The sequence below is a fragment of the Dama dama genome, chromosome X, assembly GCF_033118175.1.
Source record: "Dama dama isolate Ldn47 chromosome X, ASM3311817v1, whole genome shotgun sequence".
Lineage (NCBI taxonomy): Eukaryota > Metazoa > Chordata > Mammalia > Artiodactyla > Cervidae > Dama > Dama dama.
In genome coordinates this window covers 61,662,103-61,678,876 of record NC_083714.1, presented here as the reverse complement: position 1 = coordinate 61,678,876, position 16,774 = coordinate 61,662,103, and the positions used below count along the sequence as shown (strand labels likewise).

The 16,774-nt window shown below is 44.7% G+C and overlaps 1 protein-coding gene across 1 annotated transcript in view; it reads left to right on the top strand.

The window, feature by feature from the left end:
• Positions 1 to 10,346, top strand: part of LOC133052689 (nuclear RNA export factor 2-like) — a 49,622-nt gene extending 39,276 nt beyond the window's left edge. The window contains exons 7-22 of the mRNA XM_061137582.1: positions 29 to 109; positions 250 to 319; positions 467 to 555; positions 675 to 782; positions 965 to 1,074; positions 3,680 to 3,716; positions 4,095 to 4,163; positions 4,249 to 4,304; positions 4,445 to 4,552; positions 4,671 to 4,729; positions 4,835 to 4,950; positions 5,081 to 5,123; positions 5,764 to 5,836; positions 6,368 to 6,550; positions 10,108 to 10,168; positions 10,302 to 10,346. Coding sequence (XP_060993565.1) covers positions 29 to 109; positions 250 to 319; positions 467 to 555; positions 675 to 782; positions 965 to 1,074; positions 3,680 to 3,716; positions 4,095 to 4,163; positions 4,249 to 4,304; positions 4,445 to 4,552; positions 4,671 to 4,729; positions 4,835 to 4,950; positions 5,081 to 5,123; positions 5,764 to 5,836; positions 6,368 to 6,550; positions 10,108 to 10,168; positions 10,302 to 10,346 — 1,308 coding nt within the window. The remainder of the gene's footprint in view (positions 1 to 28; positions 110 to 249; positions 320 to 466; positions 556 to 674; positions 783 to 964; positions 1,075 to 3,679; positions 3,717 to 4,094; positions 4,164 to 4,248; positions 4,305 to 4,444; positions 4,553 to 4,670; positions 4,730 to 4,834; positions 4,951 to 5,080; positions 5,124 to 5,763; positions 5,837 to 6,367; positions 6,551 to 10,107; positions 10,169 to 10,301) is intronic.
• The last annotated feature ends 6,428 nt before the right edge of the window (positions 10,347 to 16,774 follow it).

The window sequence follows — 16,774 nt, the reverse complement described above, 5'->3', positions numbered from 1 at the left end:
CTGCTTACCCCACCTCTTCTTCCTGCAGATACCTATCTTTGTCAACCCCTCTGCTGTTCCCTACTCTGTGCGTAATAAGTTGGAACCAGAAGAAATGGAGAAGCTAAAGGTAATGCCAACTCAAGGCATGCTGTATGCCAACACTCACCTCTACCTGTTCTTCCCCCAGCCCACCATCCCTCTCACCCCCGATTTCCCTGCCATCACCACAGTCTCAGAGCTGCTCTCTCCCTCTCTCTGTCTCTGCAGCTGGCCTTTAACAAACGATTTGATGTCTCCCAGCAATCTCTTGACCTCCAGAAGCTCCGCTTTGACCCAAGTATGGCTGACAGTAGTAATTTGAGGGCGGGTGCAGGCAGAGGGAATCTTCCTAGAGGGAGACTTGGGGATGGTAATGTGGTGAGGGGCTGATTATGGGCCTGGACCCCACTTGGTGTTCTGAATCCCTCCCCTCTCCTTCCTGAAGACTTGGTGAGCCAAGATATTGAGATAATTCTGAATCGAAGAAACTGCATGGCTGCTGCCCTGCAGATCATCAAGAAGAACTTCCCTAAGGTGAGGCTGAAGGCCCAGCTCTGATATTATGGTAGGGGGTGGAATAGATGGGGTGGAGGGCAGATTTGTCTCCAAGATCCAGGATAGTAACCTTCACTCTAACTCTTCTTCACCCAAAGCTATTGTCCTTGAACCTGAGCTGCAACAAACTGTACCAGCTGGACGGCCTGTCTGACATTGTGCACATGGTCCCCACAATCAAGATACTGAACCTCTCCAAAAATGAGGTGAGAAGAGGGAGTCAGATCAAAGTTGTGACGAGAGTAGGGGAGGTGGTCGTGGTCATCAGAGTGATAATAGGAGACAGGTGAGGGTACCTGTGGGGGAGGGGTGGAGGCTGGGCTGCAAGGGCCTGGTTGTTTCTCTTTCCCTGGGATTCGTTTTCCAATTTCCTCTCCATATTTCTCAGCTGAACTCTTTGTGGGAGTTGAACAAGATGAAAGGGCTGAAGCTTGAAGAGCTGTGGCTGCGAGGGAACCCACTGTGTGACAGCTTTCCAGACCAGTCCACCTACGTAAGGTCTGTGTGAGACCATCCTGTCACTCTTCGTAGTGACCTTTACCCATGGGGGCCTAAACTATTTCTGACAGTACCTCTTTGCCAAAGGTGGCAGCCCTGGTATTCTGGGAGGATCAAGGGCTCTGCCTTCTCTTTTCTGTGTCCCTTCAGGTCAATTCAGTCACTCAGTTGTCTCCGACTCTTTGCAACCCCATGAACTGCAGCACACCAGGCCTCCCTGTCCATCACCAACTCCCAGAGTTTACTCAAACTCATGTCCATTGAGTCGGTGATGCCATCCAACCATCTCATCCTCTGTCGTCCCCTTCTCCTCTCTCCTTCAATCTTTCCCAGCATCAGGGACTTTTCAAATGAGTCAGCTCTTCGCCTCAGGTGGCCAAAGTATTGGAGTTTCAGCTTTAGCATCAGTCCTTCCAATGAACAACCAGGACTGATCTCCTTTAGGATGGACTGGTTGGATCTCCTTGCAGTCCAAGGGACTCTCAAGAGTCTTCTCCAACACCACAGTTCAAAAGCATCAATTCTTTGGTGCTCAGTTTTCTTTATAGTCCAACTCTCACATCCATACATGACTATTGGAAAAACCATGGCCTTGACTAGATGGACCTTTGTTGGCAAAGTAATGTCTCTGCTTTTTAAAATGCTGTCTAGGTTGGTCATAACTTTTCTTTCAAGGAGTAAGCGTCTTTTTTTATTTCATGGCTGCAGTCACCATCTGTAGTGATTTTGGAGCCCCCCAAAAAATGAAGTCTGCCCCTGTTTCCACTGTTTCCCCATCTGTTTGCCATGAAGTGATGGGACCAGATGCCATGATCTTAGTTTTCTGAATGTTGAGCTTTAAGCCAATTTTTTCACTCTCCTCTTTCACTTCCATCAAGAGGCTCTTTAGTTCTTCACTTTCTGCCATAAGGGTAGTGTCATCTGCATATCTGAGCTGATTGTGTCTCTTGCCTGTGAGGAATTTCCTTCCTCTGACCTGCTTACCTCTTCAGGTCTCAGAAGTCTGCTTCTGGTTCTCTGCCCCCAGCATTCTCCACCAGGGCCTCCCAAGAGCATGGTTCAGGAGTCAAGGCTCCTCTCCCTCACTGAGACCAGGAGTGACCAGACTTGACCCTAATGCTGGGCCCTTGACTGAGAAGGGTCCTCCAGGTTCGGACCTCATGCTGAGACCGGCCTTCCTTCTCCATGCTGAGACGGGGCTTCCCTCCTCCATTCAGAGAGGGTCCTTCTCCCCCTACCTCCAAAAGGGTTCCCCTTCTCTTCTATGTTGACACAGGGGCTTTCTTGCCCAGTGCTGGGGGCTGAGGTCCTGGGTGGCTGCTGTCATGACATCCGTTCCCCTGGCCCAAAGCCAGGGACTGGATCCTTCTTAGGAAAAAAGCAGGGTTCCTTGAGTCAAGGGGCCAGAAGTTGGCCACCGTCAGTGAGCAGAGAGCTTCCTTAGGCAGGAGAGGAAGGCAAGGGGCAGAGGAGTTAGAGGAGACTGCAGGACAGGCCTCTCAGGGGACAACACCTGTCCCTCCCTGTACACGTCACATCATCCTGCCTGTCCTCCAGAGGAACCCCCTGTAGCCTGAGACACATGTGATTCCTCAGAGAAAGATCCAATTCAGATAGGCGCAGAGGCCATCAGGAGAGAAAGTGGTGATCATAAGGGCGGGCTAAAGACCCTCAGCTCTACACTGAGCTGGGACCTGGCCCTTTATTCCTTCTGGGGAAGATCTACCCCCATGGCTACTCCGTTTTCCCATGCCCAGGTCTGACTGAGCTCACACAGGTGACAAAGCTTCAACCAACATCCAGTGGCTGGCCCCCAGCCCAACATGTGCATAGTTTCCATTCCTACCTGGGGTGCCTGGGCTGTTCCAGGGCAGGGGAAGGAAAGGGCTGCAGCAGGGGTACTACTTCCTCTTTCTTCTGTCTTCTCCCTTGACCCCCACAATGGTAGAGCTTCCTTCCCTTCTCTTCCCTTTGCTTTCTCTCTCTCCCTTATCTCTGAGCCCCTATATCTCCCTTGTTTCTCCCTTCCTCCCTCCACTCTCTTTCTGTCTTCATCCCTCTCCCTCCCTGCTGAGCCCCACCTCACTCACCTCCCTTCCACAGCATCCTGAGCCATCCCTGAGGTGTGACCTGACTTGGCAGAGTGCTGGATGCCCAGTGAGGTAGCAAAGCCCCAGGCTCCCATTCTCCCATTCCCTCTTCTCTCCACAGCCTTCACTGGGCCCTGGAGGAAGGAAGGCAGGGAGGAGAGGAAGGCCTGCAGACTGGATTTGAAATGTTGGTCCCTGTGGCACAGGAGAAGGGAGTCATGACAGTCTAGGTGGGAGCTACCCAGGGGAAGGGAGAGGGAGAAGGAGAGGAGGAAGGAATATTAAACTTAAGGTACTGAGAGAGATGGTGCCTTTCAATCAGATGAGAGATACTCAGCGTTCAACAGGGAAATCAACCCAAAACCCTCAAAATCAAAAGTTGAGGTGGGTACAACGGGCTGCTGAATGGGCAAGAACACCCCAATCTCTGTTTATCATGTTAATGTTTTAACTCAAATTAGGCATTACAATCTTGAACTATCAACCACCTCTTCTCTATTTTTGGTTTTGGACAGTGCCATCATAGAATGTTTCCCAAAGTTACTACGCCTGGTAAGTTCCTATGTAAATCATTGTTATCTTACTAACATTTCTGACCTCCTACACTCAAGCCCTTTGGTTCTTGCCTAGATTATGTGTTGGCATCAGACCCTTGACCACTTTAGGGGATACGGAGTCCTGAAAATGCCATGGATATGCTCACTGGAAAAATATCCATAAACACACACACAGACACATAAAAGTTGCATATAATACTAGAGACCTCTAGGACTTCATGATGAAGACACCCACTGTAAACTTGTCTATGCACTTTCTAGGACCCTTTTACAACTTACCTCCTATCCTCCACAACCTGGGATCATCCTTTTCCCTGATCATCCAGGGTCACCCCCCTGGTCTCCACTCCTGACTTCCCCTTCCATTCTCCAGGATGGCCAGGAGTTACCCTCACCAGTTGTGATTGACAGTGACACTCCCTGTGCAATAAAGCCCAGCAAGGTGAGGAAGAGGATCAAACAATATTTGGGGCTATTGCAGGTGAGGGTTTATCCACTACATAGTCCCAAATGCCTTTTGATTCCAGGAAAACTATGAAGGATCTGACACACTGAAGAATATGATCCTTCAATTCCTGAAGCAGTAAGTTCACTTGGGACCATGAGGAATAGAGAGGGCTGAGACTGGGTCAGGTCACCAAACCGCAGGTCTCCTTGCAGAGACTTTCAAGTCTCCTTTGGGGCTCGGATCACTGACAGCCTGTCCTCATTGCTGTTCCACAGGTATTACTTGATCTATGACTCTGGAAACCGATATGATCTCCTCAGTACTTACCACCACAAGGCCTGCTTCTCCCTGACCATTCCATTCCACTCTGAGGATCCAGCCCTGTGAGTATCACTGCCAAAACTCCTCCCTCAGGCTGTGTGGTTCCCCAGCAGACACAGGCCAGCTCTTGCTAACATCCCTGCTGGTTGGACCACCACCCATTGTTCCTCTGTTTTCTAGAAGCAGCTTATGCGCTTACTTCAAGGACAGCAGGAATATGAAGACGGTTAAGGACCCCAGTGAGTGTGTGGTGGCAAGGCTGGGCAGAAAGGGTGGTGAGGGAGTCAATCATAGGGTCCAGGCCATGGCAACCCTAACTTTTGCTTTCTTTCCCTCCTCTACAGACCTGCGTGTCCAGCAGTTGAAGCACACAAATGGTGACATTGTGCGTGCCCTCTGTGTGTTGCCCAAAACTCAGCATGACCTCAACTCCTTCATGGTGGACATGTGGTTCCGGACAGTGAGTGACTGCTTCTTCCCTTGGTGGGGCGGCAGTGGTGGGGGGTGCCCTGTAGGGGGATAGTCAGGCAGGAAGCCACAGGTGGGGAAGAGGTTGAGGGGGTGACATTACCTGGGCTCTTCCTTTTCAGAGTACGATGGTCTGCTTCTCTGTCAGTGGGGTGTTCAAGGAAGGTGAGTGTGTGTAGCCCTCTTCCCCCAGATGCCCTACTGCTCCCTCCTCTGGCTAGGTTCCCCCTTCAAGAGCCCTTCCAGCTTCTCTCCACTCCCCTCCCCTCCCCTCCCCTTTCATTCTGTCCCCTCCCCTGGACTCCCCTCCCTTTCACTCACCTTCCCTTTCCTTCCCTCCCTGTTCTTTCCCTCCCCTCCCCGTTCTTTCCCTCCCTTCCCCTCCCTTCCCTCTGTGTCCTCCAGCCCTCGGTCTTCCCACAGACAACCCAGATCTGAACTGCGTCCATGTCTGCCCTGCCTGCCTTGGACATTACGGACATAGGCTGTGGAGTTTGGTGACTCCCATCTCAGATCCTTACGCTGAGAACTTGGGCCATTACTTAACCTCACAGTTTCCTCATTTGCAAAATGGGGTCATAATATCCACCTCTTGGGCAGCTGTGAAGAATGCATCCCATGAACTTGTAAAGTGGTTGCCATGGGGACATGTCACTGGGAGCAGACAGCTCCTACAGTTGCCCTCTCCATTCCCAACACCCTGGTTCCCCAAGTGAAGAGCTGTCCCCTCAGCATGACTGGGGTCCACCATGGGAGCCTGTAAACATGTAGGTCTCTAAGAGCTATTATTTGTTGTTTGTTGAAGTGGAAGGAGGGTCTCAGGACTGTGTGCGTGCCTTCACCCGGACCTTCATCACTACCCCTGCCAGCTTTTCCAGGTGAGAGCCGTTTTGTGGGCGGAATGACCCATCCAGTGTGATTTCCGGGTCCTGGACATGTGGTGGTGCAGACTTTATGTTTACTCAGTATTGTGGAAAGCCAGCAGGGAGCTCCAAGGAACAGTCTAGCCTAGTGGTTAGGAAGAGCATGGCCTCTGGAATCAGCACATGGGTTCTCTCCCTGACCCAACACTCTCTGTGTGACCTTGGTCAAGTCACATGACCTCTCCATGACTCAGTGTCTTCTGAAAATGGGGATTAGACTGTACACTCCTGTACTGTAGTGCTATTCAGGGTAAATGTGAAGTTGTCCCTGGGTTGGGGGTCAACCTATCCATTGAGTGAAGCTGGTAGACAATCTCTCTGAAGGTGGGCTCTGTGTGAGGGGCAGAGGAACCAGTCAAGGAGTCTGGGGACAGACACAGGAGAGGGATGGAAGGAATCTGGTTGCTGAGTGGTGGTGGCAGCAGTCAGGATTGGGGGTGCTGGTTGTCCATCCATTAGTTATCTAAATGTGCATTTTTCCTCCAGTCTTTGTATAGTGAATGACGAGCTGTTTGTGATGGAAGCCAGCCCTAAAAACACCCAGAGTGCATTCTCCATCCCAGTGCCCACACCATCCACCAGCTCCGTGGCCACTTTCTCCAAGGAACAGCAGCAAATGGTACAAGCCTTCTCCACTCAGTCTGGGATGAACTGTCAGTGGTCTCAGAAGTGAGTATTGCGTGTGCATGAAGATAAGAGGGAGCTGGGAGAATAATGGAATTAATAATGGGAACACACAAGCAATTTGGAAAAATAAGTATTTGGATATTTTGCTTCCAAAAAAAGTAAGCTTGTGAAAAAGATAAACAAATTTTATGATTATATATGTAAATCATTTTAAAAACAGTATCATGCTCATTTGACATGATATTTTATATGGAAAATGATAAGAAATTCACTAAGACACTGTAAGAATACATAAACAAGTTCAATAAAATTTCAGGATATATGATCAGTATACAAAAGTCATTTATATTTCTATGCACTTAAAATGAAAAAATCCTAAATTGAAATTAAGAAAACAATTTGATTTATAGTAGGATCAGAAAGGATAAATGTTTAGAGCAAAATGTAACTAAAGAAGTAAAAAAATTGTACTTTAAAATCTTCAAAACATTGTTGGAGTAAATTAAAGAAAATCTTAAAAAAAAAAGAAGGATATTCTGTGTTCATGTTGAAAGACTTAATATTGTTAAGATTGTAGGTGCTATTCAAAGTGATCTACAGAGTCTAAACCATAGCAAAAATCCCTTTTGGCTCCTTTCCAGAAATTGATTAAATGATCCTCAATTTTCACATGGAAGTGCATGGACTCAGAATAGTCAAAACAATATTGAAAGGGAATAATGTTGAGGACTCACAAATCCTGGTCCTCACAATTTCTAAACTTACTACAAAGATACTATAATCAAGGCTGCATGGCACTGACATTTGATAGATTAGTGCAATAGATTTGAGAGTCCTGATATAAACCCTGACATTTGTAGCTAATTAATTTTTAGTGGGTGCCAAATTAATTAATGGTGAAAAAAAAATAGTCTTTTTGACAGATGGTGCTGGGACACATGGGTATTCACATGCCAAAAAAAAAAAAGAATTTTGTCTCCTATCACAGACCATATACAAATATTGACTCAAAATGGATCAAAGACCTAATATAAAATCTACAAGTGTAAAAACTCTTACTGACTTTCACTTAGTATGACAATCTCTAGGTCTATCCATGTTGCTGCAAATGGTATTATTTCATTCTCTTTTATGACTGAGTAATATTCCATTGTTTATATATACTGTATCTTCTTTACCCATTTCTCTGACAGTGGACATTTATGTTGCTTCCATGGCTTGTCTAATGTAAATAGTGCTGCTATGAACATTGGGATGTGTGTATCTCTTTGAATTATGGTTTTCCCTGGATATATGCCCAGGAATAGGGTTGCTGAATCATATGATAGTTCTATATTTAGTTCTCTAAGGCACCTTCGTGAAAAGTGAAAGTGAAAGTCACTCAGTCGTGTCCAACTCTTTGCGACCCCATGGACTATACAGTCCCTGGAATTTTCTAAGCCAGAATACTGGAGTGAGTAGCCTTTCCCTTCTCCAGGGGATCTTCCCAACCCAGGGATCGAACCTAGGTCTCCTGCATTATACGCAGATTCTTTACCAGCTGAGCCACAAGGGAAGGCTATACTATTGTCCAGATTGGTTGTACCAATTTACATTTCCACCAACAGTGTAGGAGGGTTCCCTTTTCTCCACACCCTTTCTAGTATTTATTGTTCATAGATTTTTTAATGCTAGCCATTCTGGCCTGTGTGAGTTGATACCTCATTGTCATTTTGATTTGCAATTCTCTAATAATTAGTGATGTTGAGCATCTTTTCATGCGTTTTTTGGCTTTCTGTATATAATCTTTGGGGAAATGTCTATTTAGATCTTCTTCCCATATTTTGGTTGGGTAAGTAAAGTAAGTCAGACAGAGAAAGACAAATATAATATGATACCACATGTGATGTCTAATAAAAATGATACAAATGAACTTATTTACAAAACAGAAATAGACACAGATCTTGAAATAAATTTATGGTTACCAAAGGGAAAGTGTGGGGAGAAGTGATAAATTAGGATATTGGGATTAATATCTATACACTGCTATATACAAAATAGATAACTAATAAAGACCTACTATATAGCACAGGGAACTCTACTCAATGTTCTGTAATAACCTATGTGGGAAAATAACCTGAAAAAGAATATATATATATATATATATATATGAATATGTATGTATGTATATGTATATACTCAGTTTGTTATATACCTGAAACTAACATAACATTGTAAGTCAGTTATACTCCAATAAAAATTTTAAAAAGCACTTAGAAAAAAACATAGGTGTATATCTTCATGACCTTCAATCAGTCACCAGTTTCTTATGTGACACCAAAAACACAAGCAGCCAAAGAAACAAATAAATTGCACTTCATCAAAAGTAAAAACTTTTGTGCATCAAAGGACACTATCAAGAAAGTGAACATACCACCCACAAAATGGGAGATTTGCAAATCTCATATCTGATAAGGTTCACTGTCTAGAATATTGAAGGATTTTACAAGTCAACAATCAAAACATAAATACTAATTTAAAAATGGAGAAAAGATTTGAATAGATATTTCTCTAAATATGGTGTACAAATGACCAGCAAGCACATGAAAACATGCTCAACATCATTAATCATTAGGAAAATACAAATCAAAACAACCACTCACTTCACATACACTAAGATGGCTTTAATCAATGAAACAAAAGATAAGCATAGGTGAAGGTGTGGAGAAGTTAGAATGCTCATGTATTAGAGGTATATGGAATACTCACTTCGGAAAAACATTTGGAAGTTCCTCAAAATGTTAAAATGGAATTACCATATCACCCGGTAATCCCACTCCTAAGTATCTCCCAGGAGAAATGAAAGCATTTGTTCACTGTAAAACTTATTCAGGAATAGCATTATTCATAATAGTCAAAATATGGAAAAAACTGATGAATGGATGAATAAAACTGGTATAGCCATATAGTAGAATATTATTCAGTCATAAAAAAAGAATGCAGTTCTAATATATGTCATGACATGGATGGACCTTGAAAACATGATGCTAAGTGAAAGAAGCCAGTCACAAGAAGTCAGATATTGTAGGAAATGTCCATAATTGGCAAATCCACAGGGACCAAAATCATATTAGTGGTTGCCAGAGGAAGGGGAGGAATAGAGAGGGATCATTAATGGTTAAGGAGTTTCTTTTTGAGGTGTTAAAATGATTCTGGAATTAGATAGATGTGATAGGTGCACAATCTTTTGACTAATAAAAAGCACTGATTTGTATACTTTAAAATGATGTGTGCATTATATCTCAATAAAAGACAGTTCGAAACTAGTACTTTATAATTTTTCATTTGTCATTTTCTTGAATGTCTTTCTTGATCAGTATATATTGAATTCCCTTGTTCTTATGCACAGCTCTATTTTTCTGTTTTGATTTCCAGTGGGCATGAACGCTAGTGACAGATGATTTGGTTTTCACTGGTCTTTCTTCATCATTACACATACTGTTCACACTGGTCCATGTGTCCCAGCAAGAAAAGTGGCATGAATTTAGTGGTGGCATTGCAGTGTCAACATGTCTGTATTGTGGTACTAATGGAGAGCACCTGTTCTTCTCCCACTACAGGTGCCTTCAGGACAATGGATGGAACTACACCAGAGCTGGTCAAGTCTTCTGTATGCTCAAGGTGAGGTCTGGGAATCAAGGAGGTTAAAGATGAACATTTCTGGGCCTTCGGGGAGGCCAAGAAAGTGGAGGCTGGTGGCCTGGGAATGGAACTTGGGGACTGGCTTTTTAACATCCCAACTCCTTCCCTCCAGACCGAGGGCAAGATCCCAGAGGAAGCCTTCAAAGAAATCCCCTGAAAGGAGCCCTTGGATGTCGTCTTTGGCTTCATCCACTCGTCTTTTTCTCTCTAGCCTCAGGCTGCACCCGTGACTGGGGTTGGAGACTGACCAAGAAGCCAAAGTTACATTATAGGCCAGTTAACATATCCTGAGGGTCAGTTGTTCTGCATATTTCCCTCACTCATTATTGCTGTGTTTGTTTTCATAATAAAGAGTGATGTTGCATGTTATATGTTATGTGTCCTGCATTGCTCTTCCTTGCCCCAATCATGAGCCAGTGGGTCCAGGCCTGAAAAGTCCTGCCCTCCTCCCCGACCCACATTCTCCTTGGTAGTCCCTGGCAGATACATCAGGCTTGATGCCAATAAATTATGATGAGAGGAGACATGATATGCTTCCAGGGATTGGTTTTTGGAGGTGGTGTGACCCAGATGCTCTTCCTAGAGATTCTCAGAAGCAGGCATGTGACCTGGAACAACAGAGGCTTTGCAAGGGATGCTGACTGGCTAGTGAGGGCAGTGGAAAGAAGGAAAGATGAGGACGTACATGTTTTACTTCTTATTCCTAATTACTTCCAAAGACCATACTGTGAACATTTCATGATTTTCATACAGATGAATGAGAAATCCTAGAGAAGGGCATGGCAACCTACTCCAGTATTCTTCTTGGAGAATCCCATGGACAGAGGAACCTGGTAGGCTACAGTCCAAAGGGTCACACAGAGTCGGACACAACTGAAGTGATGTGAGCATGCATGCACGAGTGAGAAATGGGCCTTTTCACACCTCTCACCATGCTTCTATAGGGAATCTCATTCATCCCCTGTACTGCCCCTTTCTGAAGGTGCATTGTAGGAGGGATCTCACTTCAGTACCTTAGAGTAGGAGAGAGTCAGCCTATCTACCCATGCATCTCTCAAGAGAGCTGACATTGGGTGCTTGAGGGGGTTGAGCCATTTCATTTCACTTCGAAACAAACAACACGAAATCTCACATTATGGTCAAGTCTGTGTGACCTTTCTCACTGACACAATTAGCAGTACAGAATTGCAAGCAAGAATTGAAAGGGACACAACTTATTTTCTGCACTTCTGTAATGTATACCCTTCAGACAACAAGCAGGCATGATTTTTGAAATGAGAATAATAGCGGTGTCACATTTTAAGCTATGATCATATACATGATGATACAGGTGTGGTACCACCAGTTTACAAATTATGCCTCCATTTTGGTGTCTTGCATAAGTTATTTTCTACCACATGCAACTTTTCAGTTCTTTATGTATATTTACATGAAGGATTCATATATTGGCTTGTGAACTCTTTAAAAATATGAACTAAGGAGATGATTGCCATTACATTAGGAATTTTGCTGTTCAGTTGCTAAGTTGTGTACAACTCTTTGCAGCCCCATGGACTGCAGCACACCAGGCTTCCCTTCCTTCGCTGTCTCCAAGAGTTTGCTCAGATTAATGTCCATTGAGTCAGTGATCCTATCTAACCATTTCATCCCCTGCCACCCTCTTCTGCCGTCATTCTTTCACAGCATCAGGGTCTTTTCCAGTGAGTCAACTCTTCGCAAGAGGTGGCCAAAGTATTGGAGTTTCAGCTTCAGCATCAGTCCTTTCAATGAACACCCAGGACTGATCTCCTTTAGGATGGACTGGTTGGACCTACTTGCAGTCCAAGGGACTCTCAAAAGAGTCTTCTCCAACACCACAGTTCAAAAGCATCAATTCTTCAGCACTCAGCCTTCTTTATGGTCCAACTCTCACATTTATTACTACATGACTACAGGAAAAACCATAACTTTGACTATACGGACCTTTGTCATCAAAGTGATGTCTATGCTTTTTAATACACAATCTAGGCTTGCCATAGCTTTCATTCCAAGGAGCAAGTGTTTTTTTAATTTCATGGCTGCAGTCACCATCTGCAGTGATTTTGGAGCCCAGGAAAATAAAATCTGTCACTGCTTCCACTTTTTCCCCTTTTATTTGCCATGAAGACATGGGACCAGAGGCCATGATCTTAGTTTTTTAAATGTTGAGTTTTAAGCCAGCTTTTTCACTGTCCTCATTCACCCTCATCAAGAGGCTCTTTAATCCCTCTTCAATTCATTCAGTTCAGTCACTCAGTCATGTCCTATTCTTTGCAACCCCATGAACTGCACGCCAGGCCTCCCTTTCCATCACCAACTCCCGGAGTGCACCCAAACCATGTCCACTGAGTCGGTGATGCCATCCAACCATCTCATCCTCTATTGTCCCCTTCTTCTCCCGGCTTCAATCTTTCCCAGCATCAGGGTCTTTTCAAATGAGGCAGTTCTTCGCATCAGGTGGTCAAAGAATTGGCATTTCAGCTTCAGCATCAGTCCTTCCAATGGATTTTCAGGACTGATTTCCTTTAGGATGAACTGGTTGGATCTCCTTGCTATCCAAGGGACTCTCAAGAGTCTTCTCCAACACCACAGTTCAAAAGCATCAATTCTTCGGTGCTCAGCTTCCTTTACAGTCCAACTCTCACATCCATACATGACTACTGGAAAAACCATAGCTTTGACTAGATGGACCTTTGTTGGCAAAGTGATGTCTCTGCTTTTTAATAAGCTGTCTACATTGGTCATAATTTTTCTTCCAAGGAGCAAGCATCTTTTAATTTCATGGCTGCAGTCACCATCTGCAGTGATTGGAGCCCCCCAAAATAAAGTCTGCAGTGTATCCATTGTTTCCCCATCTATTTGCCATGAAGTTATGGGACCGGATGCCATGATCTTAGTTTTCTGAATGTTGAGTTTTAAGCCAACTTTTTGACTCTCTTCTTTCACTTTAATCCAGAGGCTCTTTAGTTCTTCTTCGCTCTCTGCCATAGAGGTGGTGTCATCTGCATATCTGAGGGTGTTATTATTTCTCCAAATCTTGATTCCAGCTTGTGCTTCATCCAGCCCAGAATTTCACATGATGTACTCTGCATACAAGTTAAATAAGCAGGATGACAATATACAGCCTTGACGTACTCCTTTCCCAATTTTGAACCAGTCAGTTGTTCCATGTAACCTTCTAACTGTTGCTTCTTGACCTGCATACTGGTTTCTCAGGAGACAAGTAAGATGGTCTAGTATTCCCATCTTTTTAAGAATTTTCCACAGTTTCTTGTGATCCACTCAGTCAAAGGCTTTTGTGTAGTCAATGAAGCAGATGTTTTTCTGGAATTCCCTTGCTTTCTCTATGATCCAACGAATGTTGGCAATTAATGTTATTTCATGTAGTACCTCAATTATCACAGACAAGACTTGACATTCTCGGCTAGAGAACAGAGATCACAGTGTACATTTCTCAGTCACATGTGAGGAATAGAGGCAGACTCCAGTGTAAACCAACAATTGCACTGTCTGGCTTAACTCAGGCTCTTTGAGATCCCTTGTGGACAGGGAACATGGAACTCATTACATGGACCTTCTACATCCTCTCTCTACATCATCAGGCTTCCACATCCTTGACCTCCTTCTTTAGCCAGCTCAGATGTTACCTTGGTCTTCCATTCACTTGTTCTCCTGCAGATTCCTTGCTTTCTGTTCCCTTGCTCTGATGATTCTGGGCAAATGTTAACTCTGAAGCCTGTCTCTCTGAATCTCTTTCTGACCTTCATCTCCAACTAACTTGTGTGCCTTCCCTCAGAATTGCTCTGGCTCCTGTGTGGTACTTTCTACTCCCAACACTTTGTCCCAGAACTTTTGTCTGAACTGATCCCTTACCCCAGGCATCTCCGCCTGTAGCCCCCATCCCCAGCCCTACTACTACTGCTTATGTTCCAAAATATGGATTCTATTTATCCTATTTACCTGCTCATAAGTTTGTTTTTATTGCTGACTTTCATTTTTTACTTAAATACAATGATTTTTTAAAAGAGTAAACAAAAAAATTTTTACAGCAAACATTTCACATAAACATGCATGTCTTCAATTGGTCTTGTCGCCCAATCTACTGGTTAAGACCTGAGTTTCACCAATCCTACCTTCCTTGCCAAATGAAAACATTCGATTTGTCTGTACCTAATGTATATCAACATAACAGAAATTAACAGAGGAGGAGTCCATGAAGGTGACATACCTACAGAGCCCCCGAGTAGGGCTGGATGAGGGGAGCTGACAAGGCACAAAGGCAGGAAGAACAAGTCCAGTTTGACTGGCAGGAGGGTACGTGTGAGAAGTAGTTTATGAGGGTGGATTATTCATTTCCATAAAGAAAAGATTCCTTACTCTGCTGGGTAAAGCTGGAGGGCTTGCAGAGGGAACCGTCAAAGGCTTGCACAGAGAACAAAACAGGCTGTGCTAGCAGATGTTACAACCCTGCAGGGCCAGGCACAATGGATGACAGGGAGATGCGTTGAGTTCAGAGAGCCTGACTCACCAAGCCCACTGACACCTGTGTGTGCACATGCTAAGTTGCTTCAGCAGCATCCAATTCTTTGAGACCCTATGGACTGTAGCCCACCAGGCTCCTCTGTTCATGGGATTCTCCAAGCAAGTATACTGGAGTGGGTTGCCTTTTCCTCCTCCAGGGGATCTTCCTGATCCAGGGATCAAACCCATGTCTCTTGAGTCTCCTGAATTAGCAGTGCGGTTCTTTACCACTAGTACCACCTGGAAAGCCCCAACTGACACCTGCCAGCACTTCCTATAGAAACAAACAGCTTGACCCAACAGGCCCCAAACCATGGTTCTGTCTACATATATCAAGACTTTGGGAAGAAAAAAAAAAAGAGAGAGACAAATATTTTTAGTTCAAGTTCCTAGAACCTGCTCCAGCTTGAGCCAGTTAAGAGCAGTGAAATGATTCCCACATCCAGTAACAATTCATGTCTCCCAACCATGACCTTCAGCTTCCCTGAGCTGTCATTACCAAAGAATTAAAAAGCAACAATTAATTCATTATAAATAAGTTTCTACCTGCCATGAAATCCACTGAAACCCCACAAAAGGCTGAGAACCCAGCGCAGGCCATTGGCGTGTACCCCTGAATGACACTGGTGGAGTGGCATGAACATGCTGTCAGGCCCCCTCTCCAGCTCACTTGGGTCAGTCACCATGTGGGTGGAGCAGGTGACTCAAATCAAAGCCCCCGACATGAATCATATAACTTCTTTCTAGGTCCAGACTGTTTCTTTCCACTAGCTGGAGAGGGAGAGGCCACCCCAAGGGAGAAAAATCAGTCTTCATGTTCTCAATACCACTGAGCTGAAGCAGACAGAAATTTCTGAGGAATTCAAGTCATTCAAATGACAGAAATGGGCGACTCCATACCCTGGTGGCTCAGACAGTGAAGAATCTGCCTGCGATGTAGGAAATCCGAATTTTATCCTGGGTTGGGAAGATTCCCCTGGAGCAAGGCATGGCAACCCACTCCAGTATTCTTGTCTGGAGAATCCAATGGACAGAGGAGCCTGGCAGGCTACAGTCCATGGGGTCACAAAGAGTTGGACATGACTGAGCGACCAACACACTATACTATTTATGAGATGACCTATCATACATCTGCTGCATAAGGAACATTTACTAGTGACCAGTTTCCCGCAATGGCAGATTCATCTGGAAACTGCACACTGCAGAAGGCAATCCCATGACTTTCTTCTAGTTGTACATACAAAATCTGAGTCAGTTTGGGAGTCAGGAACAAACAATGGTACAAAAGCATGAATAGAGGAACCTTACCAACACATGTTGGTTTCACACTGCACACCTCCTATCAAGATTCTGGTTTAGAAACTGGCTGCTGGCTTATTTGCTCAGAGGCTTCTTCACCTCATGTCTCTTCCACTCCTAGACCCCACTGAAACCCACTGAAAGGAGCACACTTATTATGGATCTACATAGAACTAAAAGCCTCAATTTAATCAAATCACATGCATCAGCACAGTATCTGCTGATTTAATCTGTTCCCCCAGCATCATTAGGGACTGCTATATTCAGGGACTGGTTGGATCTAAACTGGGCTTCCCTCACAGCTGAGTCGGTTAAATAATCCACCTGCAATGCAGGAGACCCTGGTTCGATTCCTGGGTCGGAAAGATTCCCTGGAGAAGGGATAGACTACCCACTCCAGTATTCTTGGGCTTCCCTTGTGGCCCAGTGGGTAAAGAATCTGCTTGCAGTGTGGGAGTCCTGGGTTTGATCCTTGGGTTGGGAAGATTCCCTGGAAACGGGAAAGGCTACCCACTCCAGTATCCTGGCCCAGAGAATCCCATAACTGTATAGTCCATGGGGTCGCAAAGAGTCAGACATGACTGAGTGACTTTCACTCCTTTTTTAATCTAAATTGGAGATAGAAGTACTTCTGTCTTTTGGAAGCTCTTCTAAGGCTCTCCTTCATCGGAAGCATCTATAGACCCCGGCTTCAAGTCATAGCAGATGCTGTGCAAGGAGGCCCGTGCTCCTTGCAGTCCAGCTGCA